A 19359-nucleotide genomic window follows, 5' to 3' on the forward strand; every position below is an offset into this window, starting at 1 on the left:
TATAATAACTGATATCCAACAGCTCTTTAGCAATTGAGATATATATATATATATATATATATATATATATATATATATATACACACACACACATATATATATATATATATATATATATATATATATATATATATATATATATATATATATATATGTGGACAACCATCCTGCGACTTTATTCATTTATTAAATGTATTTCATTTACATGGTTTGTGGCCACCTATGGGCCAGTTTAATGTAGAGCTCTTTATACAGTGAACAACTTTCAGCTGCTCACCTCTGCTTCAGCAATACGCCGCATATTGAAGTTTCCCCTGGATCACGTGATGAAAGCAGCGGGTTTGATGGGTTAGTCTGGAGCTGCGCGCTGGCTGAAATAAGCTGCCGCTGGTCTGCAGGCTGACTGTTGTGCAAGCAGCGTTAAATGAACTTGCCTGAGTAGGAAGTTCTCACGCGGAGCTTTTTTCTTATCCAGAAGCGGAAACAGGCGAGGCGGCTTGGACTTTCAAGCGATTTCTGCGACATAAACGTGCGTTTGTACACTTGCTGAGGGATGGGTGAACCCGGAGTGGTGCTGGACCTGCGGGAATACATCAGCAATCTGGACCGGTCATCCTTACCTCGGATCCTGCAGGTCTGCTCCGGAGTTTACTTTCAAGGTAGGCGACCATCAGCGACAAGACTGTCACCCTGACTTTCACTGCCTAGTACAGTTCGGCTCAGTGTTTCTGACATTCCTGGATCCAGCATTCAGATGCTCATCAACACTTTGCAGGCGTGCAGACGAGACTGAACTCACTCTGACGCACAGATAGTGTTACTCTGGTAAAATAAAGACTCAAGTCAGAGCAGGAATATCTTTCCACAAACCAACTTAAAAACAGAAGTTCAAACATTTCAGGTCCAGAACTGTTTAAATATTGAATATCAGATCTAAAGCTTTTCTTCTCTTTTTGATCTGAAATAAAATGCTAAAGCTCCAAAACCAGAGGTGTGACCAACCTCAGAAGGGCTGTAGATTCTGTCACCAAGAAAACAGATTGAAAATTAAAATATAAAACAGAAATTAGTTTATAAACTTTTATTACATTTATGATTAAAATGGAACCGAGTAAAAAGTACATTGATTTCCTCATAAACATCCTTATCAGCAAAAAATACTCAGGGAAGTACATTCCTGGATCCAGCATTCAGATGCTCATCAACACTTTGCAGGCGTGCAGACGAGACTGAACTCACTCTGACGCACAGATAGTGTTACTCTGGTAAAATAAAGACTCGAGTCAGAGCAGGAATATCTTTCCACAAACCAACTTAAAAACAGAAGTTCAAACATTGCAGGTCCAGAACTGTTTAAGTATTGAATATCAGATCTTAAGCTTTTCTTCTCTTTTTGATCTGAAATAAAACGCTAACGCTCCAAAACCAGAGGTGTGACCAACCTCAGAAGGGCTGTAGATTCTGTCACCAAGAAAACAGAATGAAAATTAAAAAATAAAACAGAAATTAGTTTATAAAATTTTATTACGTTTATGATTAAAATGGAACCGAGTAAAAAGTACATTGATTTCCTCATAAACATCCTTATCAGCAAAAAATACTCAGGGAAGTACAAATGTAAATGTAAATGTAACAGAGTGAAAAACCAGTGACTAGTTTCAGCCCGTATCTGGAAGTAAGTTAGTATAGAGAGGAATTCGTGCCAAATAGAACAGCTATCATCCAGTGTAACAATGTGAAATTCAATGCACACATAAATTTCCATATTGATTCCAATACAGTCCAAATTTCCATACTGATTCCAATACAGTCCAGTTTAACATGTAAAGAAGGCACACTTGCGCTGCTTTTCACCGTACAGTACTTTAAACTGGTTTTCCTCCTAACAGTGAAAACAGTGAAACACAATGCACACATTACTGTTCCACACGTGACATGCGGAATAAGTGCAAAAACAATACCTTGAGTACAATGTTTTCTTGTTGCTTGACCTCTTTTCGTACTTCAAATGTGTTTGCCTCATTGAAATGCACCCAAAACAGTGAAATGCAATGCACACAAGATTGCATTTAAACAGTGACATGAGGAAAATGTGCCAAAATGAAAAGTACAAGATCCATTCAGTTGATTTAAAGTTGTTTTAAGTGCTGCATGGTGGAAAACAATATAGTCATTCTTTCAACATATTTCAAGGCAGATTATATTAAATTCTGACAAAAAATCAGCATTTCAGAAAAGTAATGTCATGTGTGTGTAAGCAATGTCATTTCACATTTTTCCACTTTAGTGATTACTTTTCAATTTGGCACAAATTTCTTTCCATAGGTTAGGTTGGGATTAGGGTGATAAATCAGCTCTGTAGGATGGTGAGTGTGCTGGAAGAGGTCCAGGCTATTTTGTATGAAAGGCTGAAATGTACTATTTCAGTTCAGTGTTCAAAAGTCTTATTTTGTCCTCTTATTTTTTCCTCAATATTCACTACACCAGTGTTTCTCAGCTCTGCTTTCACACGAGCCCACACACACACACAAGGCCCTGCAGAAACCTAAATACAAACTTTTAAAAAAAAGCAAATTCCTTCATTTAGTTTCATTCACGAACTTTATCACAGGAAATGCTGGTTATACATTCTGTGCTGCACACAAATGTCCTGGGCCCAGTCACAAGTCAGAATGCTTGTTAGGATAAACAAACGTACCCAATCTTTTACAAATTATGTTCTTATAGAGCAGAGTGACAAATTAGACCATTTATGTATCTGTAAAAAGGGATGTTGGTGTAGCTTTCTTGCGGCACCGCTCCGCAGCACTGCCGTACGTAGGAACAGTCAGCGCCTGAGAGCTGTAGCAGTCACGCTGCTGCTACGCTCAGGCCACGCAGAAGCAATAGGCTATGTGTGAAGAGGGCCTAACACACCCACTTTAACTCGATAATGGGCTGTTGAGGAGCTGAATATTTGGATCAGCTGTTTAGGAGCAGGGAAAACAATAAAGTACAGGGCAGTGGGCCTCCAGGACCACCATCACCCTGTGATGTATTTTATTAGGAATCCAGAGAGCTGGTTGTGCATGACAGGGCCCTTTCATTTGGTTAAATTTACTATTGGCTAAACTTTAACTGGCTGGTTTTTAAAGACCACAATTGCCAATATACAGTGCTGTGTTAAAGGCAGAAAGACATTTTGAAATTAATTATTTCTCAGGGTCAGGGACAAAAGCCAAAAGCATAGTTCACAAAAAAATACACAGAAGCCTCAATGACTAAATGACTAAATATGTATGTATAAAATACATGTTTTATTATTGTTTTTTCGGTATTTAGTGGGTACACACTTTACCTTTATTACAGTTTCTGTTCTTTATAAGAGCCTCACTTTCAGTTGTTCAAAGAAATCTGCAGGGATATTTTTATAGCTCCAAAGTTCAGTCTTAGAAGTTGGCTGCATTTTCTGCTTCTGATGATCCAAATAATCCTAAACTCATTCAGTGATGTTGAGGTCAGGAGTTTGAGGTGACCAGTCCATTACCTTTTGTTTTCTGTTCTCAGAAAACAGCTTCCTGACACCTACACATCCTTTCATGCAGAAACAACTGGATATTTTTAGATTTAAAGCGAGAGTGGAGCTTAATTTTCTCCTATCTCTCAAAGAAAAATTAAAAAGCTTTAATTATTGTTTTCCTGATGTTAACAGTTTTAATACATGGTCGTTAGGAATCTCATTTACTCTTTTTCTTTTAAAAACTCTAGATTTGGAAACTTTTACTTTTTTTCACTTATTTTCCTTTGATTTTCACCTCCCTCATGCAAGTGTGTTATCCTACTTCTATTTTCCTCAGAAATCTCCTGAAAATGAATAACTTGTATTTAATGGTCATTTTTACTGAAAATTAAATAAATGAAGAGTGGACTTTTGCACAGTGCTCTATTGTTTGGCCTTTCTATTTTGTTCAGCTAAGTGGGTAATAACTTAAGATTACTGGCCCTGTCACTGCAAAAAGAACAGGTGTTCACAATCACAACATTATACCAGCTAGTCTTTGAGGCATTTTCTTGATTACTGCACACAGAAAGACGGTGTGAATGAAACATAATATTTGAAATTAACAAAATGGATTAAAGTCTGTTTTTCCCTAGGAACATGGCATGTAAACATTAAAGCAAATTTCAGAAATTATTTAATCTTTAATTAACCTAAGTTTGTGAACACAGTAATGACACTACAATAGAAAGTATCAGAGGCATCGGCTTCAGTTGACTTCACAAGTGCTACTACAGATTCACAATAGAATCACCCACTGTGAGGGTAATTTATTACGAATTCAGTCTTTTTCAAACAGTGGTCACTGGAGACGTCACACAGTTACCATATTATGTTTTCTAGTCAAAGTTTTACTACATCTCTGCTGTGTGAAATAATGCATTGACACCATTATTGTTATCAGGCTCAGTGTATGAGCTGTCCGGGAGCGAGGTGTGCCTGTCTACTGGAGACTTGGTGAAGGTCACTGGTTTGGAACTCCTGTCCATCTGTTGTGAAGACATTAGCACCAACACCACATTCGAACTGCCTCTAGAACATTCAGGTGTGTACTGACGTAGCAAATAAACACAAAGATTAAACACATTTTAACTCACATTTAATGGTAATTGCAAAGACCTTTGAAAATACTGAAAAAAGCTATAATGAAAGCATGTAGAGCATGAGAGCACTGACAGTAAGTTCTCAGTTTGTCTGTGATGAGTCATATCTTGGCTTTCACATGTAGTGATGCAGAACGGTAATTTCCAAAGTTAAAAAGGCCATAAATGTTTAAATTATTAAAAATTGTAAAATAATTAGGGATACTGGGGATACTGATTTACAGGGCTGTTAAAAAGTACCCCCCCCCTCCAATCAACTATATTTTTGCATATTTGTCACACTAAATGGTTTCAGATCCTCAGACAAGGCGAACTTGAGGAAACACAAAAAACAATGTTCAGATAATTTCAATGATAATTTCATTTATTGAAGAAAAACACCCATGTGAAATCTACCCCCCCTCCAAAAAAAAAAAAATATATAATAACTTCTTGTATCACCTTTGGCAGCAAGAACTGCAACCAAATGCTTCTATAACTGGAGACCTTTCACATCACTTTTGAGGAACTTTGGCCCACTCATTATAGAATTGCTTTAATTTGGGCCTATTGGAGGGCTTTCGAGCAAGAGCTGCCCATTTAAGGTCCTGCGACAGCACTTCTATGGGGTTCAAGTCAAGGACTTCAACTAGGCAACTCCAAAACCTGAATTTTGTTTCTTTTAAGCCATTCAAAAGTTCCTCAAATGTTCATCTGGGTTTTTTTTTATGACTTCCTGGATGAGTCATCGCTGTGCTCCTTTTTTGGAATTTTGGTGGGCCAGACACTTCAAGGAAGATTCAGCAATGTTATTGTCCATTTGTAAGTCATGGCTCTCAGTGTAGTTCGCTGGAATCTCAGAGCTTTAGAAATTATTTTGTAACCCTTTTCAGACTAATTGCGGTACAGTGTTGAGGTGTTGTTTAGATTCAACAGGGCTGGCAATAATCAAGCCTGTGTGTGTCTAGTTTAATTAACCTCAGTTATCAAGTAAATTTGGTCAGTTGGTTGATTGAGGGGGTAATTACTTTTAATTACCATGTGGCAATTACTTTGTAGTTGGTGGTGGATAACTTTTTTTCCTTCAACAAATGAAATGGTCATTTAAAGACTTTGTGTGTACTCAGGCTGTCTTGTATTAAATTTTGTTTAAAATATCTGAATATAGCAGAGGACCAATATATTTTGTAGCATTTCATACTTTTTGCCCGTCACAAAAAAAGTTATCTAATTCGTTTATCATTCTGTGTTAGAACACCTTGCTTCTTTGATTAATTTCCAGTAGTACACGCAATAAAAATGAAATATGAGTTGCTAGTTTATTAGGACAACTACCTTGTACCTACATGCACTGACCAATTTATCATGTACATCTGCTCTGAAGATGCCTCTATTGACAGTACAATTATTATAATTATGGACTGCAGTCCACCTGTTGCTATGCACAGTTTATGAACTACCCTCTACCTTGTCCATCAATGGAGAAATGACCACAGGGTCACTGCTGACCAAATATTATTTGGGTGATGGATCATTTTCAGCACAGCAATGGCACGAACATTGTAGTCGTATGTTAGTGTGTATTGTGCTAGCACAAGGATGTCAGGCACAACAGTGTTGCTGGTATGTTTACACATCTCATTGTTACTGAAATAGTCTGCCAACCAAAAATGTCCACCCTACAGTAGTTCTGCAGACAGACTACCAGAGAATGGCTAGAGGATGACTAACATAAACTGTGCACTGAAAAAGATAAGCTAACTGTATACCTGCAAGGATAGATGTGTCTAATAAAGCATGTTTAAAAGCCAAGCTCACACCAGTGCATCACCCACTAACATGCCACTACCATGTTGGTATAACTGCTGTGCTAAGAACATTGCACAACACAAATATTGTTATGTCAATGGTGGTTCGGTGGCAGCCCATTGATGGATGTGGTAGAGGGTGGCTGACAAAATGTGAACAGCAAAAGAGGTATTGAAATGCCTTATTTTGAATTTCCACTGTTAATACTATCATGGGTGTGAATAGGTCTCTTCAAACTGGTTCCTGAAGACCTACCCTACAGTACAATAGAAGAAGTAGTAGGCCTGCAACCTGTCGGTGTGGATGCCTGCGGCTCCTTCACCTTCATCAGTAGAAATGAGCTGATCATAGACAACTTCACGGTGCCAGCTGGAAAAGAGATAACGTTGTTGTCTGTGGAGGTCACTGAAGATGGGGAGAGATGTGCCCGTTGTCAGCTAATGGGGCAGCAGGGAGCCTCTGCAGATATGCTTATTCCCTTTTCCTACCACGGAGAGTTCTATGAGTGTGAGAATGATCGTGGCTACTCTCTGCAAGAGATTATGATGTCAGACAGGCTGTGCAGGAGACGCTTCCGCAAAATAAAATCAAAGAAATGTGGTGGTCCATTGCTTTTTGCTCCGATCTATCAAATCCAAGGCATCATGCACAGTGCGTATTACCAGTCTGTCTCACCTAATAGCTTCTTTTAATCATTACTCTTTGTGTGCAATAAGCTTCACCATTTAATGCATGGACATTTTTGCTTTTTTCACAGTGAGAAAGAACATAGTGAAGTTCCCCTCCAGCTTGGAAGTGGATGTTATTGACGTGACTGAACAAAGTAAAGATTTAACATTTGTAACTCCACTATCGATGGCTGAGGTAGTCACTCAGCCAAAAACGGCCTTTCCTACCATGGCAGAGATTCTGGAAGGCCCCGAGGCCAATCGGTTCTTTTGCTGCAGTTGGTTCAAAGAGCTGCAAAAAGGCAAACACCTTGTGTTGCACAAGTGGGACAATACAGCAATGGTGTTAGCATGCACCCCAAGGGGGAGGAAAGCCCAACAATACTTCCTGATTTCACATGGCTATGGTGGCCAAATGCGGAGAAGACCAAGGGAGTTTAGCTCAGTGTACGAGTTGTATGTAGCATTCTCTCGCTGTCCTGGCTTGAAAGTAAGTGTGACAAGACACTGTGAGGCAGTGGAAGAGGAAGGGGTGCCTGCTCTTAGTGTTGGTGAACTACTGGAGGTTTTGAAGTTACAGACAGTGGAGGTATCAGGAGGTGACTTGGGACCTGCACAGAAGCTGGAAAGCTTGATCTGCAAAAGGATCATAGAGGAGGATGAAGATGATGATGAAGAAGATGAGAATCAGGAAGAAAGTGAAGAGATCTGCCTGCCTTTGTTTACTGAGGCCCACTTTGTAGAGAAGCTTTCAGACAAGAAGAAGTATTGCTTAACAGGTATAGCAAAGAACTTTTCCTTGCCTCTTGAAGTCAAAGTAGTAAGTCGTGATAAAGTTCTGGAAAAAGACCCATTGGTAGGGTTAACGGCAGTGGTACTGGAAGAGGCTCTAGAGGAGACCACAGTGCTTGCAAGCCTGCCTGACAGTCCGGAGCAGTGCTTTGCTTTGCCAACCCGTTGGTTGCAAATGTCTCTGTGCTTCACCTCAGACCCCTTGCCCTGGGCTGAAGGCCAGACCCCTGAGCTTCACCTAGAGACTGTCACTGAGGTAACAGACCATTTCTATCATGAATATCACAGGCTTACACAGACAGATATGGCTCCACCTCCACGTCCTCCAAAGCGCAAGCCATCATCCTCAGAACCCCAGAAAACGCGTGGTAAGCCTAAAGCTCGTGCAAACAAAAAAAGTAGCACTCTCCCTGAAAAACTGGACAATCTGTCTCTGGACCACACAAAGCCCGCCCTAAGCAAGCGCAGTCCACCACCTCCACCACCACTTGAAGTAAGCATTTTCTTAAACTTCATCTTGAAGTCTTAAATTTGCATTTGTAAACCTTAATGTATGTGAAATGCTAATAAAAACAAAAAGCTGTTTGAACGAAATTGAACTGAAAACAATAAAGCAAGCAAACAAACAAAAAAAAAAAACAAATGTAAATGTAAAGATGTATAAATGTTTTACTTCATGATCTTTTTTTTTAATATAAATATATGCTCATTCCAAATTTGATGCCTGTCACACTTCCCAAAAAAAGTTCAGGGCAGGACCATGTTTACCACTGTGTTTTTTCAGCTTTCCTTTTAGCACTGAATAATTATTTGGGGGCTGAACACACCAATTGATCTAGTTTTAAAACAGTCAGGGTTGGGAACAATGGGCCTCATTCACCACTATCTTTCTAGGTTTTTTCCTAAATATGTTCTTGAGAAATGGCCAAAGAAAAAGTCCACGTCAGACTCATGACATTCTTAAACTTCAGAATTGTTTGCACCTTTGTGCTGTTGTGTGTGACTTCTGTTCTTACCCAAGAACAAATCCCAAATAAGAAAACATTAGTGAATGTCAGAATCTCTGTGAAAACTGTGGGTTTTAAGAAAAAATCTTCTTAAGAATGGTTGGTGAATGAGGCCTAAGGGTTTAGATAACAGCATAAATGTGTATACATCTTTGTGTTATTGGTGCCTTGACAAATGTGCAAGTTACCCGTGCAATGGACTCTAATACACCCCCATCCCATGACATACCTTGGCTTTTCAACTTTAGAGTGGTAGCAATCTTGATGGTCCTTTTCTTCTTTGGCCTTGAGAACACAATGTCCATTATTTCTATAAGCATTCTGCAAGGCTGACTCGTCACCCTACAATCTATTCCACTGTACCGTTGTACATTTAAAGGAGCTTAAGCCCAGAGAGGTCAGCAATCTTTGTAGATTTTGTTGACAAATGGCTTCTGTTGTACATAATATATTCTTAATTTGCATTTGTGGATGCAGCAACACAGTTTACTGACAACAATTTGTCAGTGTTCCTGAGCTCATGTGGTGATATTCATCACAGAAGCAGGCCAGTTTTAATGCAGTTGAGGTTTGTAATTGAAATCAAGCCTCTGACTCAAACCAGGGTGCTGGCTGTTATTACTTCTCCGCTTCAAAATTCAAATTTTAATGCTTTCAAAATAACATTTATGGTGAACAGTATGTTGTGGCCTTTGAAGTTATTATTGTTACTTTCTAAAGACCAAAAATCCCCTTTACTCCAAATGAAATAGCTTGATAAGTCTCCAACTTGCAAACTGCATGGTTTTCATTTCTTTGTGCAAATCAGTCTGCAGAAGAACCTCCTCCAGTGATACCTAGAAAGTCTGTCTCAGAGAATTTGACTACACCCAATACATATGTGCAGACCCCAAGGAAACAGCAGAAAAAGCAGCACCACACAGGTCGGTTCTCAACTGATAAAGTTTTAATCCTTTATTGCCATTATCCATAAAAAAGCCTCAATGCTACCATATTAAAAGCTCATTTGAAGAGATATTCTGCTTTTGAATCAACATTTCTGTACCTCTTTTCCCCGAACAGAAAGGACATCCTCAGGCAGCGATCATGACTACGAAACTGTGGATGATGTGATACAGGTCCATGACAGTATCATGTTTTACTAAATGAGATCTGGGAAGAGGTAGCAATATGTTTTTTTTTGTTTGTTTTTTTTTTTAAATCGACAGGTTTGCATATTGAGCTGCATGAGAGCGAATGTGTGTTATTCTGGAAAATATTTAATCTAACAGGGAACATAAGGGGTTCTGTTTTTAATTTTATTAGCATGTAGCAAAATTAAGAGACAGCAAACTCCAGAGATGAAAACAAAGACTATTACAAAACCATTTATTTTAAACAGAAAATGTTTAAAGAACAGATATTGTGTACTTTTATATTAAAATTGTTTATCAACAACTTTGTAAATGCTTACTCCTTTTTAAACAAACTTTATGAACAGTTAACATGCCTACATTCACACCAAATGTAGTTCTGCTAAAAGTGAACTCACCACTTCCTGACTTCACCATTTTATGAGCATTTGCAGTAAATACAACGTGTGAAGGACATCTGTTTGTATAACTAGTGAGCCAACAGAGATGGTATGCCATAACACTTCTTTCGCAACAAAAGGTGCTAGATAGCCATTAAGCCTCTTGATCCGTTGATCTGAAGTGGTCCTCGTCGATAGTTGAGAAAATGTGTCCTTCGTTGCTGAGAAAGTCCACAACCTGTCTGTATATAAAATGGAAAATGAAAATCCCACTCAAGGAAAAAAAACTCAGTGCTTTAAAGGAATGGTTTGGCCAAAAATCAGATTTACACAATTTTCCACTTACCCTAGATGTGATCGATTCGCTAAGACATGCACAGAGCACTGTGCTGGAGCAGTGAGGCTAACTTTGCTACCACTACAACTCAATAGTGACCCAAACAGTCCAAATGTATCTGGAAAAAAAAAAAATACATCACCAAAACATCTCTCATGTTCAGGTCTTTATTAAGGTTGTGCAGATTTGTCGATGTGGTTCAGGCCACAGTTTGACTTACTGTGAGCTATAAAAATTAACAACAGGGTCTGTATTCGCAAACCACCACAAGAGCTGGAGTGCAGGTCTAGAATCAGTGGTTGTGACATCACAAATACAGAGAAATCTATTCCAAGATCAGCTCTGCTTTGTGAATATCAGCTCTGGTGTTGTCTGTTTTGTTCATTTTTATAGTTCACAGACAGTCATACCGTGTTCTAAACCATACGAATGGGTCTGTGTGACCTTAACAAAGAGCTGGATGCAGTTTAAGCCAGCAGAAAGAAGTTTTGGGGATGTATTTTTACAGAAACAATTTGGGCTATTTTAGGTGACTACTGAGTTCTAGTTTTATTGTAGCTCCAGTTCTAAAGTAAAAAAGTAAAATTTGGACACCAAACATGCCTTGGCTGATTCACAAAATCTGGTGTAAGTGGGAAAATTGGGTAAATTAGATTTTTTTGCAAAAACCATTCCTTTAAAGTGCTATCACTATCACCAGACCATTTCAGTGTTGTAATCACAGAAACAAAGCTCCTCAAAGAAAACCATACATTATATATATATATATATATATATATATAGGATTTGTCACACAAGTGTCTATGATAGTAGTGTCAGGATATAGGATAGGGATGCAGGACAGGATTTTGGTGTGTCGATCGCTTTTTTAAAGACTTGTCATTTTATAAAGTTATTTATTCACCAAGCTACCTTGACTTCAGCGTCATATCACTATAATAATAATAATTAATAATAATAATAATAATAATAATAATAATACAACATTCACTAATTGTTCAAGTAAATTAAGTTAGCTTATTTAAGCAATACCATTATACAAGACTTTTATAATGATAGCAGTGCTGTGAGAGGTATTATACCACACAATTGTATAAGCCAGTCAGAGTGGTCAGAGAAGTTTAAGGCTCACTAGGAGTTCTCTGATCCACAGATAAATCCATGTCCTCCAAGGATTTGTTTGATAATCCATTCCATAATTATGACATGCTGCATCTACTGCCATGTTATGAAAAAAATCACGAAGAAATAATTAGTTCTCCAGCTAGGTCTAAATTATAAAAATAGACTGTGATTAGCATAGTATCATATCTGTCAGTCCCCAAGATGAGTTCTAAGAGAATATCACTAAAAAAATGGATGGAAACTGGTTCACCTAGATGATAAACATGTTTTGTTGATTGCTGGTAAATATACTTTAAAATATATTGGAAAATTAAGCTGTGCCCCCCTTGTTCTTGACTCCTGCTGAAACAATACAGCCTTCTTCACATTTCTTTACATGGAGACTATCACACACAACAGAGACAAAATGCCTCACCTCACTTTCCAACACTAGGCTTAACCCATGTCTGTGAAAGTGGCCCATAATATAATGAAGTTTGCTGCTTGGCTAACTACATATGCAGTGGACACTGCCCCAGGTCACCAGTTACAGACCTTTTTTTTTTGGCTGAATCACTCTCAAAACTATGACAACAGAACTTCAAGATGAGACCCTTATCTGCAACCATCCCAGAACCAACAAAAAAAAACAAAACAAAAAAACAACTAAGTTTGCATTTTACCACAGTAGCTCAGAATCGGCTAAAAAATCTGCTCCTCCAAAGTACAATAAATACATTGCTTAACACCATGATACCAGTGAAACAGTGATATTCTTTCACCTAGTTATTGTACCGTGAAAATGTCACATAGGCAAACACCCTGAAGCAAGTTTTGAAAATCTTGCTTTCTTATAAAAACCAAAAAGAGGAAGTATTTTAAGAGGAACTCCAGTAGCACCACTCTGATAGCTGAACTACAGAGATTGCAGCAATAGAAAAAAAAAAAATGACACAAGTGCTTGTATCAATTCAACATGGGACTATAATGCCAAACATTTTTCCTTAGATGATCCTGACAGTGTGTATATGTTGGTGGGCGTATAGAAGGTCTCCAAAGAAAACACAGGTACCTGATAACAGTCACGCTCATGCCACTTAGTCTCTGCTTCAGCTCCTGTATGCTGATGCCCTGAGGCTCTGGGCAGCTCTTTATCAGAGATAAAACCTGCACAGCAGAGAGCACAATCATGCACTAGCTGTAATTTTAGCCATTCTTTTCACCATCTTTTCTGCACAGTATGATGCCAGACAGTTATTTTTTCCTTAACAATGGGAAATACACTGAATATCAACATTATCCTGTCACCAATAACCTCCTTCTAAAGAATCACTCACTTAAGCTGTGTGTGTCAGGAAAACAAGTGATTTTTCTATTCTGCTAATAATGTGCTTTGATGCTTAAGCATTCATATTACAAATCAAACAAGTTTTCACCTGGTTTTGATTAGGGCTCAGTCCGTTATTGGCCATAGCATTAGCACCAGAATAGCCACCAGTCATGCCCATACTACCCATGCCACCCATGCCAGGGCGGGACATGGGCATGATGCTACTGTTCATTCCTCCTCCCCCTGCCTGGGAAAAGGAAAAAAAAAAACAGATGTAATTCTAAAACAACATTGTTCGGTCCACCTGGTGTGCTGTGGCTCTGTGAGTTTATGTTAAGACAGGACATTTGGCCAACTGTTAACTGATCCACTCATTCTGTCCCTTTCATGCAGCATGTTTCACAGTGATGTAAAGTGCAGTATGTTCACTGTACACAATAATGCCATTGTCACTATAGTCAACAATAAGAACAGACATGGCAAATGAATACAACAGCCTACTGGTCAGCTCAGCTCTGCTCTGCTCTATACACGCACAGGAAGCTTTACGGGTTTGTGAGGGTGCGGAGTATTTCTCACCATGGCCTGTGGTTTGCTGAGAAGCATATGAGCCTGCACCACCTCCAGCATATGCGAAGTGATCTCATTCATGTCTTCTAAAGGCCGAACACTGAATGCCACCAAGGACCTGTTATTCTATGAGACAAATTCAATTTCAGGTTTCAGTACACTGGCTTTTGGTTAAACCACAAAACTGCATCCCTGAAAACTGCAGTGTATTAAAGAGACACAAAGTGAGCTGAATTAATCTGCTTGATTGAAAAGCGTGTATTGTTGTACACTAACAGCCACTTCAAATGGATGGCAATCGACCAAGACACGTTTAGTGTCTCAAGTTTGCTTATTTAATTTTATACAGGACACTACTAAAATCTCACACACACTTGCTTATGTTTATGACACTGAATCGGTATGCCATTATCTACGTAAAAAATACAAAAGTACAGTAAAATACAAATAAGTAGTTCCAATAACACAATGTATTTTGTAAAATGGGATTACTTAACAACTCAACACAGTCTGAGGCACAATTTAGGCATGCAGCTTGCACAATGTTAACCTAGTCGCTTTGAGCTTCCATTATTTGTTAGCTACATTAATTTGGTAGCTATGATTCAAAAATAAAAAAGTAGGGCTCCCGAGTGGCGCAACCGTCTAAGCGTTGGCCCTATCATCAGGAGATCGCAAGTTCGATCCCTGGTGATGCTACAGCTATCCGTAGCCGGGAGTCCGAGAGAGCACAATTGGCCTCGCTCTCTCTGGGTGGGTGGGATGGCCCTTCCTTCTCCCCCCATCACTCAGCGCGATGCTAGTCAGCGCAGGCGTCTGTTAGCTGACGTAACAGATCTGGCTGTTGGCGCTTTCCTCCGAGCGCGTTCGGCCGTCCAGTGACGTTGCGTGAGCGGCAGTTCGAAAAGAAGCGGTGGTTGGCTTCACAGGTCTCGGAGGAAGCCTGTGTTAGCCTTTACCCTCCTAGCGTTGATAGCATCGTGTGATTGGGGGAGTCCTAACTAGCGGGTGGAATTGGAGACGACTAAATTGGGGAGAAAATCGGGTAAAAATAAAAATAAAAATAAATAAACAAACAAACAAAAAAAAAAAGTAAACATCTCTGACAACCCCTGGAAAAATTATGGAATCACCACATTTAGAGGATATTCATCCAGCTTTTCTTTACTTCAAAGCAAATGAACAAATTATGGAATTATTCACAATGTTTTGTGTTTAATAGCTTAACATTCTGGCTTTGTGAAACAAACCTCAAACAAATTAAATAAAATTATTTGAATTAATGGCATATATTTTTCTGAGATCAAGTAGAGGAAAAAATGATGGAATCAATGTTGAGGAAAAAAATGGACTCACCTAATTTGCATTTCTAAAAAAATTACCGGCACAAGTCTAAAAATGCAAATCACTCTGCAGTTTAAAGGGAGTGCTTTTAACGAGCTGGTGAATTTGGCTAATCGAAAGAAAACATGGCTCCAACTAAAAGAAAATCTAATACAGAGTGTGGAAAAAGATGTTGGTTGTTCCCAGTTGGCTGTGTCTAAAATTTGGTGCATGTTTAAACAAAATGGGAAGATTATAAAAGAAAAACGTACAGGTAGACCAAGCAAGACGTCAAAGCATCAGGATAGCAAACTAAAAGCAATATGCCTTGATTTCTGTAAGAACTGTAAGAAATAGGCTGAATGAAATGGGGTTTACATAAAGAAAAACCAAAAAGAACCTGCTTTATAAAAAACCTAAACAGAACACATTTCCCCACTCAATTACGATATGGGTATGGGTGTCAGGTAAAGGACCAGGGGAGGTGGCAATCATTACCTCAACAGTCAATGCACAGGTGACACTGAAATTTTGGACACTATTTATTCCATCTACATAAAATAGGCTTGGTGGTGGTCATTTTTCTTGCCAGAGAGCAAAAACAGTTAAAGCTTTTCTTCAGGAAAGATGTATGAACTCAATGAAAAGGCCAACAGTCCGGCGGAAAATGGTGAATGAGAAGGCTCCATCCTTGCAAAGCTGATCTTTCAGCTGCTATTCAGGAAAGTTGGAACCAGCTTGATGTAGATTATTACTTCTTATTAATGGAGCCCATGCCTTATAGAAGCCCGCAGAGGTGCAGCAAAGTACTAAATATGCTTTTTTTTTGTTAATAATCCCATACATATTTTTTTCCTCAACACTGGGAGATACCATAATATTTTCCTCTGCCTGATCTTAAAAGACATGCCATTAATTAAAAAAAGTTTAACTTTACTTGTTTGAGGTATGTTTCATGAACCCAGCTGTTAAACAAAAGTAGATTTATGTCATATCTGTGATCTGTTTATTGGCTGTGAAGAAAAAAAGTTGGGTGAACACCCTCCAAGTGTGATGATTCCATAATGTTTGCCAGAGGTTGTAGGTCAGCAGTGCACAAACTTGGTCTTAAAGTATCACTGCCTTACACATTTCTCCTGCACCTAACTAATTAACAAGTTTTTCCTAAGGTAAACTGGGTGCGTCAGAGCAGGGAAAACACTACAACATGCAGAACAACATCAGCAAGTGTATGATGAACTTCCTCCACTGCATGACATTTTTTCATTTGCATTTCACTGTGGCATTGTTTCTACATTTAGATGTCCTAATCAGGAAATGTAGAAGGACTAATATAAGTGTAAGGAAATGTAAGGACTAATATAAGTGACAGATCAGACATAAATGTAGAGATCCTGACCTGAAAAGATCGTAGGTTGCCAGAGACCTTGACGTATGTGTTAGGAGGGATGACTGAACTGTCCACACTGGGATCCTAAGAATGAGGGAGTTTCACCAGCAAATGTAAACACATAGTTAAAATTTATTTATAATTGATTTTATGTCATCTAAAGTTCAAAAACTGACATTTGCCAAAAGACCATTTCATTTAAAGACACTTTCAAGAAAAAAAATGCTTTGTCATCTAAACACCTCTTTTTCCCTACCTCTGTGTCAACCCACTGCTTCACATCCATGGGGGCCCCTGTCATGTCATCCACTTTGTACTGGATGTTAGTCATGGATTTATCTGTGCTTCTGATGATTCCAACAATAGTGACCTACAGAAAGAGCAATCGTTATAAAAATCCTTCCCCTTTAGAAAAACACAAAACTGCCAATATTAACGAAAAGAAAATATCTCTCCAGTTATAAACGTGCCCTTAGAAAACTTAACATTCAAAAAATATTTACTGTTGATGAAAAGTAACTATTTGCAAGACAATTCACTGTTACAAAGACAATCTAAGCATATGAGAATCAGACCGTTTCTTGAAAAACGCACCTGAGCAACCTCAACATCGCCTACTCTGAATACATCCTCTGCCTGGGATGCAGACATGAGCTGTGCCACTGTGCAGGGAACTATCTGCTGTGCGCGTGTCCTCTACAACAAAAACAGCAACAAACAAACAAATAAAATGATGAAAGGTATGTCTATTAAAACTGACAACTTACACATGACACTCATCTTAAACAATCACAATGTGTCAGTAAATTACAGTGTTGGGTCTAGTCTTCAGACAATACAAAAAAAAGTTAAGACTGACCCCTTTTTTGTCTCCTCCTTGAGAGGCAGCAGGTGAGCCAAATCCCCCTGGCGACTGTGTGTAACCACCACCCATGCTGGCCTCTCCATATGATCCTACGAGGAGGAGAGAGTGGGGGGGGGGAACAAATAAATAAAAAATAACAATAACATTTTACACCCAGCTAAACTAGGATCAGGCAGCCATACAGTTCACTGTCAGCAACACACTGACAGTGGAGTGCCTCTGCAAGTCTCAGTATCCTGCATCAAGGCTGTACCCTTCAAACAGTATATCTTGCATCCTGTCACATCACCAAATATGATTATGGGGCAGTCCAACTAAATTGTGCATCTGAATTAAAAAACAATTTCTGAGTGCCTGAATGCCAAACCATGGATATTTACTTAATAGTTACCTTGCCAACTCTGAAGAAAATTGCACAGATGAGTTTACTTACACAATTTAAAGTACAGTAAACGTATAGAGATTAGAACTTCCAGTGCTTTTGCAGTAGATTAATTACATTACTGTTAAATCTAGCCTTGTTCGTCCAAGATTATATACAAAGACATTTCATCTAAATGCTATTATTGAGTCTCTAAACACATTATTAACACACAAACCTCAAATTAAGCTATTTAATAAAACGCACATAGAAGATCTGTGAGCACATCATCTGACTTCTTAAAAGAGACAGTTTCCTTGGGTTACCTATAAAAATCTGTTATTTCCCTGAAGGGGGGGGGGCAGCCTGGCAGGTCCTTAAATTTAACTGGCAAACTTTCTAGCAAAGTGCAGGCACAACCGGGTCTGTCTCTCTGATAGAGTGACCTACTCACAGCGAGGATACGGCAACCTCAGCACGGCTGGCCAAGCAGCTACGGCGTAGCAAACCCGCTGCTGTAGCTATATTTCTGCCTTTTTGGTCTGAATGAATGGAAGAGCTCCAAACGGAAAACGTGTATGTAAGTTAGTCCTCTGTAGTGAACTGAACTCATAATATAATTAAAACATCACCGGTCTGCATAACCGCTAACATTGTAGTTAGCTAGCTAGCCAGTAAAAGACCAGGAAAAGCAGAGCTAGCGAGGTTAAACCTGGTTTTAGCACTCCGCAAGGTTTCAACGGTTTAAAACAGCTGAGTAACACCCCAGTACGTTAACTCACACCTCATTGTAGCTGTTCAACCAGCATTGGCGGCTGCTAACCGATTAGCTAACAGACTCAGTGCTGTGAAAAGGACGTTAACACTGAACGCCGAGTCAGCAGAGCTGCCTACCTTGGTTCCACATGTTCGGACTCTGTGGGAAAGTGAGATTTGTTGGAGATTATTTGGGTCAGAAAGCAGCAGCACTAACACACAGACCGCTCGCAGCTCTGATATTGTTGTTTAGTTGGACTCCGCGCGCACAAACTCACTTCTCGCGCGCATGCGTCACAAAATATTCCCGCGAAATCCAGCCTTAAAAAAACTTTATTGACACAAATGTGTTACAACTTCTGACAACAATAGAAACAAAGAATTCTTTTATCTAGTTAACATACCGCTGTTTCTCAATCCTTAATCTAAACCCAGTGTTTAAAGAAATATTTTAAATATTCTGTGAACTGAAGGACTGAGAATGAAAAACATAATATGAATTTTGGATTCTGGTTATGCCATATCGCGTCCAAAACCGCACACGCAAAACAGTTCACTACCATGACAGGGATCACTATCACTGCTGGCATTTACCTTCAGTATAGTATGTAGCGTGTGTGGTCTTGTGTGGTTTTGGACGCAATTTTAGACTGTCTTCACAGCAAGAATGCATACAGGAAGGAAGTCATCATCTTCCTGTCAAACAGACACTGGACCATGAGTGCTCTGTTACAATCTGTGTAATAGCCTCAGTGGCCTCGACTGCACCCACGATTTTAAAATAAGGGTAAAAAAGCTTTACTCAATTCTACTCTTGATCATTGCCTATTGACCTGTGGTGTATCCACGGTGGCAATCAGTTCAGCTACAGCAGCCTTAAGTTCAGCCCACAGTTTAACTGGTGGATGAGCAAA

At 39.1% G+C, this 19359-nt stretch overlaps 2 protein-coding genes across 2 annotated transcripts; one reads left to right on the forward strand and one right to left on the reverse strand.

Moving 5' to 3' along the window:
* Positions 1 to 409: 409 nt before the first annotated feature.
* Positions 410 to 10333, forward strand: themis2 (thymocyte selection associated family member 2). Its single transcript, XM_036586534.1, has 6 exons — positions 410 to 659; positions 4443 to 4583; positions 6655 to 7080; positions 7187 to 8382; positions 9705 to 9819; positions 9959 to 10333. Exons 1-6 carry the CDS (start codon positions 554 to 556, stop codon positions 10039 to 10041), a joined length of 2067 nt encoding a protein of 688 aa, XP_036442427.1. The 5' UTR covers positions 410 to 553; the 3' UTR covers positions 10042 to 10333.
* On the reverse strand, positions 10238 to 18735 carry rpa2 (replication protein A2). The gene is made up of 9 exons (XM_036586545.1): positions 18584 to 18735; positions 17323 to 17417; positions 17058 to 17159; positions 16720 to 16833; positions 16473 to 16547; positions 13760 to 13876; positions 13287 to 13427; positions 12923 to 13017; positions 10238 to 10651 (listed from the first exon to the last, which is right to left on the reverse strand). The coding sequence occupies exons 1-9, from the start codon at positions 18594 to 18596 to the stop codon at positions 10564 to 10566; spliced, it is 840 nt and encodes a 279-aa protein (XP_036442438.1). The 5' UTR covers positions 18597 to 18735; the 3' UTR covers positions 10238 to 10563.
* Positions 18736 to 19359: the final 624 nt, after the last annotated feature.

Source organism: Colossoma macropomum, unplaced genomic scaffold (genome assembly GCF_904425465.1).
Source record: "Colossoma macropomum unplaced genomic scaffold, Colossoma_macropomum, whole genome shotgun sequence".
NCBI classification, from domain to species: Eukaryota; Metazoa; Chordata; class Actinopteri; order Characiformes; family Serrasalmidae; genus Colossoma; species Colossoma macropomum.